The sequence below is a fragment of the Camelina sativa genome, chromosome 20, assembly GCF_000633955.1.
Source record: "Camelina sativa cultivar DH55 chromosome 20, Cs, whole genome shotgun sequence".
Classification (NCBI taxonomy): Eukaryota; Viridiplantae; Streptophyta; class Magnoliopsida; order Brassicales; family Brassicaceae; genus Camelina; species Camelina sativa.
Window position 1 is genome coordinate 27034015 of NC_025704.1, and position 8596 is coordinate 27042610.

The 8596-nt window shown below is 40.6% G+C and overlaps 2 protein-coding genes across 7 annotated transcripts in view; one reads left to right on the forward strand and one right to left on the reverse strand.

Moving 5' to 3' along the window:
- LOC104771783 (probable disease resistance protein At5g45510) overlaps positions 1–5036 on the forward strand; it is an 11898-nt gene extending 6862 nt beyond the window's left edge. Inside the window, exons 1-3 of one of the 3 annotated variants that reach the window (XM_010496362.2) lie at positions 238–494; positions 780–4492; positions 4627–5036. In XM_010496362.2, the coding sequence (XP_010494664.1) occupies positions 476–494; positions 780–4492; positions 4627–4641 (3747 nt within the window). In that variant the 5' untranslated portion in view covers positions 238–475 and the 3' untranslated portion in view covers positions 4642–5036. Of the gene's footprint in view, positions 1–237; positions 495–779; positions 4493–4626 lie in introns of those variants that run through there. The other 2 variants (XM_010496361.2, XM_019242032.1) reach the window with 2 other exon arrangements.
- Positions 5022–8596, reverse strand: part of LOC104771782 — a 4280-nt gene continuing 705 nt past the window's right edge. Inside the window, exon 2 of one of the 4 annotated variants that reach the window (XM_010496358.2) lies at positions 5022–8292. In XM_010496358.2, the coding sequence (XP_010494660.1) occupies positions 5173–8247 (3075 nt within the window). In that variant the 5' untranslated portion in view covers positions 8248–8292 and the 3' untranslated portion in view covers positions 5022–5172. Of the gene's footprint in view, positions 8352–8596 lie in introns of all 4 variants that reach the window. The other 3 variants (XM_010496357.2, XM_010496359.2, XM_010496360.2) reach the window with 3 other exon arrangements.

Consider the following 8596-nt stretch of genomic DNA (forward strand, 5'->3'; position numbering starts at 1 on the left):
TTTTGTTTTTCTTTTTATTGAATAAAATAATTTTCATCTAAAGGTAAAATGGTCATTAAAAATTAAAAGAGGGCAAAAATAAAAATGGCTAGAAAAGAGGGTATTTTTGAAAAGGGATATATCAAAAGGGGCATTTTTAACAAATTCTCATGTTGACATGTTATTTAAGCACGAGATATTTTCTACTTAGTTATTAAATTAAGCATAAGTGAAAACAATTGAATCGAATTTTTAACCTGCAATGATATAAATTATCAACTAACTGAAACTTAACAAGATTATTGTTATTCAACGATCTCAAAGTTATTAAACTAAAGGAAATTATTGGAAACTGATGTAAAAGAGAGAGAGGAAGAAAAAGAGAGATGAAGAGCAAAAGAAAAGGGAGAGATTGAGAGGTTGACTTCGCTCTTTGTAGAGAAGGCAAAGGGCTCGCTCCGGAACTACACTCTCCAGCCAACAGAATCTGATCATCATGGCGGTTAAGTTTGCTGGTTAGTTAGTGTTTCTTTCCTTCTCCCAAGCCTCACCATGATTTTAATAAACCTTAGCATCCGAATTGATTTTGCAGTATCTGTCTTCTTTGCTGGCTTTTACTTAATGGTTTAAACTTAGCATCCGAATTAATGTATACTGAAAGAACACTGAGATTTAGGATTAGTGTTTGATTTTGAGTTTGGAAAAGAATTTTAAAATTTGGGATTTGAGAAAAAAGAGGGATGGGTTTTTTTTTTTTTTTCAAGAAGCTCTAATGCAGTTTGTTTGGGTTTTCTCATCAGATCCAGAATTTGTACATGAGGTGAATGATGAGAAACTGCGTAACAACATAGTGGATGTTCTGAAAAGAAATGGTCCTCAGAGAGTTTTGCTGTCTGGTAAAGCTGGGACCGGGAAGACGAGGCTGGCAAACATTGTGGGAGAGCATGTCATCAAGACCGGCTTGTGCTTTCTGACCATCTTCTTGCATCTCAACAGGAAGTTTAAGGATCAATGGTCGCTCTACGAGAACATAGCTTCTCAGCTATGTGTTTACTCTGATTTTGAAGAGACTGAATTGGATGATAGGGATGAGGACGAGGAGGATGAGAAGGAACTCACCGACTTTGATTTGAAGAAGAAGATACTTGACGAAATCGTTAAGCAAAGAAAAGACATCGACCAAAAGATCGAGAATGAGAGATTGGAGGCTGCAAAGGCCAATAAGGATGCTGGAAACAAGGCTGCGGGTAAAAAAAAGGATAAGGCAACTGAAGCAGAGACGACGCTGCCAGCTGAGGATGCGAAGAAAGATACTCCGTCTTCAGGAAAGCCATGTATTCTATTGATTCTTGATGATGAAGGAAACCAAACCAGTGAAGAGGTGGTGATGAATATAATGGGACTTTGGAAGTTTCTTGTTGATGATATTCTTGAAGATGTCAACCGTCTCAAGATTCTTGTTACGAAAGGAGGCGAGGAGCCTACAAAGGCTGTTGTTGCTGACGTAAAGAGTGAGAATGGAAGTGAAGGGAAAGAGGGAGGAAAGAGTGAGAGTGAAAGTGAAGAGCAAGATGGAGTAAAGAGTGAGAGTGGAAGTGAAGAGCAAGATGGAGCAAAGAGTGAGAATGGAAGTGAAGAGAAAGAGGAACCAGAGAGTGAGAATGGAAGTGGAGAGCAAGATGAAGCAGAGAGTGTGAATGGAAGTGAAGAGCAAGATGGAGCAAAGAGTGAGAATATAACTGAAGGGCTAGAGAGAGCAAAGAGCGAGAATAATACTGGAGAGCTGGAGAGAGCAAAGAGTGAGAATATAACAACTGAAGGGCTAGAGGGAGCAAAGAGAGACAGCGAAATTGTGCCAGATGAGGGTACTCGGTCACAAGCCGCGGAGAACGTACAAGATACAAAGCGTGATGGGGACAGTGGCCAGTCTACTAAAGATGTGTCGGTGGCAGCTACAAATTCCTATGACGATCTAATCAATTTCCATACCACGGATGTCTCAGAGGAATTACGTAACTCAATTCATGAGACTAACCTGCAGAATTTGTTTATGGTTCTTATCACAAAAGACTACGTGGAGACTTTTGCAGACTACATAGATAAGATTGTGAGCAAAAGCAAGAATTCGCCAGCTGCAATCGTCGTGCTAGCCAAGTCCCTAAAGTTGATTATGCTAAGCAAAAAATGTCCGAGCACAGAAGGTTATACGGAACTAAAAGAAAAGATAGACGAGGTTCTCTCAGCTGATCGGTCTGATTCACCGGATTTATGTTCTGCTTCTGAGAGTGCTGTCAATCCAATCTTCTATCTTGCATATGTGCTGTTGAAAACCTATGATACATCAAAGGGTGCCATCTTGGATTGTTTTTGGCATAGCTTGGACTTCTTTAAGCAATGTGGCTGTGTTTACTACCGTGACCTGATCACACAATGGATGCTTGAAGGCTACTTTGATCCTGTTAGGTCTGTCGAAAAGGCGTACCAGGAAGGTCATTCTATCTTGATGGATCTTATAAACCGCGGAATGCTGAAGATACAAGAAAACAATGTGGTGGTACCAGAGATGACGATGATCAGTTTAATTGATCCTCGACTTGGAGGCCATTTCGGGAGATCTCGACTTGGATTTTCTAGAGTCTATTGCGGTGACAAGGAAAATGGTATTGGGAAAATCACGCAGATAGATGATATGATTAAAACCGTGCAAGCAAAGAAAGTAGACAAGGTTACCACGATTCTGGTTGGTGGAGATCGTCTGCGTCGTGAAAATCCTAAAACGTACTTCGAAAATCTGAAAGAGCTTGAAGTACTTGGTCTTTTTGAACCCACACTAGAACCTCTTATCCCGTCTTTTAAGGATCATCTCAAACTCCTCCGGGTTCTTGTAATCAGGGACTGTGATCTACTGGACAGTATTGAAGAGCTTCAGACTCTTACAAAGCTGAATACTCTCGAAGTTTCTGGTGCTAGCTCCCTGAAGGAAATCAGTCCTGATTTCTTCAAGGCATTTCTTGAACTTCAAAGTCTTCACCTCTCCGGGCTTAAGATCACATCTTCCCCTCCCAGCATTTCTGATTTGACCCAACTTCATTGTCTCATCATCAAGGACTGCCATTTATTGGAAGATCTGCCAAACATACAGGAGCTAGTGAATCTTGAGGTTGTTGATGTCTCTGGTGCTCGTGGACTTCAGACTTGTTTCGACAACCAAAAAGGTGACAAGAAAAACAAAAGCAAAAACAAAAACTTTTACCTTCTTAAAAAACTTCAGCTCCTTGACTTCTCGGAGAGCCAAATAGAGCGTCTGCCAATATTCCAGGACTCTGCGGTGGGGGACAAGCTTAAATTATTGACTCGGCTCTTGTTGCGCAATTGTACCAAACTGAGAAGATTGCCTAGTTTGAAGCCCTTGTCGGGTCTCCAAATTCTTGATCTTTCCGGCACTACTAGCTTAGTGGAAATGCTTGAAGTGTGCTTCGAGGATAAGCCTGAACTCAAAACTCTGAATCTCTCAGGAACTAATCTTAGCGAGTTGGCTACCACCATCGATGAGCTGTCCAGTCTCAATGAACTTCTCCTACGGAATTGCATCAACCTAGATGCTATCCCAAACATCCAGAAACTCAAAAATCTCGAAGTCATTGATGTTTCCGGCAGTAGCAAGCTGGAGAAGATTGAGGGATCATTTGAGGACATGTTTTACCTACGTGAAGTGAACCTGCGTGGAACCAAAGTGGAGACGACACCAGAGTTGCCAAAGGACACCAAAATCCATTGTGTAAAGAGTATTATTCTGGCAGATGGAAGGCTTTTTGAAGGTAAGGATTGGGACGAAGTAAGGAGCAAAATGTCAAGTGAGAATCCTAGCTCCTCTGATGCAGCAGTTGTTGCACCCCAAGAAATCTCAGAAGAAACAAGAGAGATTCAATCAGCTGAACCACGCGCCAGTGATTGTACTGAGATTGGAGATGCCACGCGCAAGGAACGTCTTCTCCAAGTCCCCATAGACAGGGCTCTATATAAGAAGACACTAACATCACTTGTTGATTCCGAAAGTCCACAGGAAGTCATGGAGATCAATGAAACTAATAAGCTGGATGATGGCGCACTAGCTAAGGCTGAGTTTGTGTCTTTTGTGGACTGTACTCCTACAAGGTTCACATCTATCTTTAACAAGACCAAAGTGGTGAAGGGTTGCTGGCTAAAGATGTGCTTTGACATAAACGACCTTTTCTCTGGTGTGGATGAGGAAAATTTGAAATCATTGGAGACTTTATCGATTACAAATCTTCTATCGTTGGAGACAATAAGCTGTGCTGGTAGCTTAGAGAATCTGAAGAACCTAAGCTTAGATTGCTGCCCGAAAATCACAACGATTTTCTCGGAGATGCCTACCAGCCTACAAGTCCTGAATATAAAGCATTGTGAGAACCTGGAGAAAGTTGTTGAAAAAGTCGAAGTGTCATCTCACGATAATCTGACAGTGAAACGCGAGAATTGCCCAAACTTTGGAGTAAGTTACATTTTTTCTACTCTTATCACCTCTCCAATGAACATATAGGACCATCAATGCATGTACACTATAAATATATCAGAAGTCCAAATTGTCAATAAATTAGTTGCATTATATTTTCTCTTCTTTTGCAGGTCGTATCTGCTTGAGTCGTCTTTGCACCAAATCTTGTCTCTTTTCAACTTCATCTTAGCATTTTACACTGCGTGTATTTGCAGGACTACGTTATGGTTGAACACAGTGATGCATCACCACCATAAGAATGAAAGGAGCTGGAGCAAGGTCTACTTACAAAGTACGAAGCATCATGTTCGTCGCCTGTAATCATTTTCGTACTTGTTCTGCGTGTGTCTGAAGCTTTGTATGTTGAATAACAACCGGCTTTGAAATATCATCTAACCGGTTTTTTTTTTACTCTTTGTTTCTGTTTTAAGATATTTCCTGCAGTAAAATCCCAGGCATAGTGTGTTGTGATCTTGTCTGGGGTGAATAAGACCCTTGTTTTGATTGTTTATTCTTTTCTCAAACATTATATTTATTTCTATTCGAACGATCTTGTGATTCTATGGCTTTAGGATAAAGGTTTAATTACAATACGCAGGAATGTGCATTTTATTCAGGGTGTAGACACATTATCTCTAAAGATGTTACAAAGAATCTTGCCATTATGCAGCTTCCCTTCACATATTTGGTGATGTATGTTGCTTCCTCCAGACTCCATTACCATCTGTGGGACAAAATGCGATTTTTGGGCATTTATATTTCTCCAGCAGTGTCATTTTTGGAAACAGTGCTTGCAGATCTTTCCACTCAACCTTAAATTCATGCAGGTACTTCAAACGCAAGATCTGAACGGGCCATTGGTTTTCTGCAGTTGGAAGAAGTTCATCACTGATTCGGCTAAGCTTTCCTCCTTTGATGGAGAGCTTTGCAAGTTTGTCAAGGTTTTTGGGATTTAACCAACTTGGAGGGTCTTTTTCAGGGAAACATTCTAGCTCCAACTTCTTCAAACTAGAAGGAAGTTTAGAGGTATCATCTATTGCTTCATTCTCTTGCCATCCTCCTCCCCATTTCTTGGTTTGGTTTCCAAATGCCTTGAACAGTTTTGCTGTACTTGATGTTGATTTCCTAGATGGTGATGCTGTTTCATGAATCTCTTCCCCCGTTCCGTTTTCATTTCTCAGATCATCTGGCTTCTTACCAAATCTAATGGTTTTTTGTGACTTCTGAGTCTTTGCTTGTCCATCATCAACCTTCTTTAAATCATCTTCGTTCTTTACTCCCTCTCTTTTTTCCTGCACTTGGCTAATTTCTCTGTGATCATCTGCCTTGCTCTGGATTGTGTCTTTCGATTTTTGTGGTGGATTTGTCTTCTCATTTGGTTTTGAGTTCTCTGCTTTTACCTCATTTGTCTTCTTACCTTCATCTAGATCAGTGTTCCCTTTGTTTCCATCTCCTTTCTCCTGAACTTTACTGTTTTCTTTGTGATCATCCTGGGAAGGACTGGGCTTCTTAACACCTTCAACACCATTGTCTGATTTGGAGATCCCTGCTTCTACCTCATCATGCTTTGTTTCTTCTTTTGGATCAACCTTCCCTTTGTCTCCATCTCCTTCCTTTCCCACTTTGGTTTCATCATCTGTCTTGTTCTGGATCGTATCTTTGGATTCTTGTGGTGGACTTGTCTTCTCATCTCCCTTAACAACTTCGTCTGATTTAGATTTAGTTGCTTCAACCTCATCTCGTTTCTTTCCTTCATCTAGATCAGCCTTCCCTTTGTCTCCATCTTTTTCCTTGTCCACTTTGCTTTCATCATCTGGCTTCTTCTGGTTAGTCTCTGTTGCCTCTTGGGAAGGACTTGTCTTCTTCTCTTCCTGGGCAACCTTGTCAGATTTTAAACTCTCTGCTTTTTTTGCCTCATCATGCTTCTTCCCTTCTTCTAGATCAGCCTCTTCATTTATTTCACTTCCTTTCTTACTAATAACTCCATCTTCTTGCTTACCCGTTTCTACTATCTCTGTTCCAGGAAGTACTCCTTGGTTCTCCTTCTCATCTCCTTCATTAGTTTCTCCTTCTTGGCCATCTTGACGAAATCGAAACCCCCACGAAATTTTAAGACTCTCAAGTTGCTTGAGGCCTGTCAACGACTCCGTCAGACTTCCCACCGTGAAAGAATTTTTGTTTACAGTTATGCTTAGCTTCCTCAGATTCAGCAGGTGTTTAACTGCACAATCATTCTCATGATCCGATTCACTAATCACAAATCCTTTCAGAACTTGTAATCTTGTGAGTTTTGCAATCCCCTTAGGCATGCGGTCTAACATATAGCACTCTGATACATCCAAGTAAATCAGTTTCTCAAATAAGCCTATATCGCTAGGAAGAACCTCAAGATTGTAGCATGCTTTAAGATCCAATATCACTAACTCCGGGAGTGCGCAAATCGAATTTTCTAGCTTTTCTATCCTCGAGATCCCTTGAAAACTTGCAAGCCTCAGATTCTTGAGATACTTCATGTTCTTTTTAAGAAACTCTGTGCTCTCAACTTCAATGTGGCGTGTAGCGGTCCTCTCCCATCTTCCCAAGTAAAGCACTCTAAGTGAATTCATTAACGGAAACCACTTGAATGTGAAATCAGGGTACCGTTCAGATGAATTGAAAACTGTCTTCAGGTTTTGTGGTTTCATTGCAGATGCTTTTGCCTCTCTTAGCAACGAGGAACCTTTTACTAGGCAGACCTTTTCCTTTAATGATTTTTCCATGACAAGCTTCCCTTTGTGGTTGTAGAGTTCAAATAGATGTACAGATTTGGCTAAGTATATAACTGCTGAGTGCACATGAGGCTCCATCCTATAACTACGTGGTATCAGTTTCCTCTCGTCTTGGACCGGTTCAACTAATCTTTTTCTTGAGAAATCATCAAGAACTCTTGTTACTGAGTTTTCAGAATCATCACAGTTGATTAAACCTTCTCCGATCCACCAATACATCAACATTGTCCTTTCAACCTCTTTGTTTTCCGGGAACACGGCGAAGGACAACAAGCAGAGCTTCTGAGGGAAGTCAAGTCCTTCAAATTTCTCCACAACTTCTTCAAAAGCTGAGGAATATTTGAAATCTTCTTCAGCAAAGTGGAGGCCAGGCAAGTATATGTCATTCCCGGTCTCATTGATCTCATCATTTTCCTCAGCGGTTTGAGAATCTGTGATGCTTGTCCCTCTGGATGATTGTTTGTGGAGCAATGATGGGATCTGACACTTGAGTGTGAAGACTTTTCTTCTGATTTCTTTGAGATCGTGAGAGCGAGACCTGATTGAATCCGTCTTCTGTAGTATTGCTTTTAACTTAGCTGAACGAAGATCAAGCTCCAACGACTTGCTCATATTGGTTTGAAACTCAGTCAAGTTCCTAAATGCAGTTATCATCTGAAGAATGTCACTCTGCAGTTTCCGGATAGCGAGGTCTGCATCTTCTTGATCTTCGTCAATGTTTCGCATCATTCTTCTGCTTCCACCTTGACTGCCTCCACTGTCGCTTGCATGGTTTGAAGCCTCTTTCTTCATCTTACCAATTTTTTTGACTCTTTCTCTGACCCGAACCCACCAAGATTGTCTCTTCTCCTCAGTTATTTCGCTTACTTGTTCATTTTTGTTACTAGTAGCTTTCTTGGGTGCAGGAGGTATATCACTTAGCTGAGTCTGTAACTCAGATAGGAATTTGATAATCTTATCGACGTTACATTCTTGCTGCGTCATGATCAGAATGCTAACTACGTTTGATGTGTAGAGTCAATACCTGTTCTTCTAAAGCGAGAAAAACAGAGAGTCAATGGAGTTGGTTTTACTTGACAACTGCAGACCTAACAGTTAATGTGTCAGCCTCAGCCATGTGACTATTTGAAGAAGTAAACCAAAGGTCTCAATTGAAGCATTATGTCAGGAAATATAGTGACAAATTAACCCGATGAAGCGAACCAAAATGAAGACTGTCCTTATACTAACTATTATGAAAGTTCAGATCTCATTCAAGCATAAGAACATGGTGAAAAGTTAATCGGACAAAGCATAACTAAGACTGTACATGTTTTTTTTTTTTTTTTTTTTT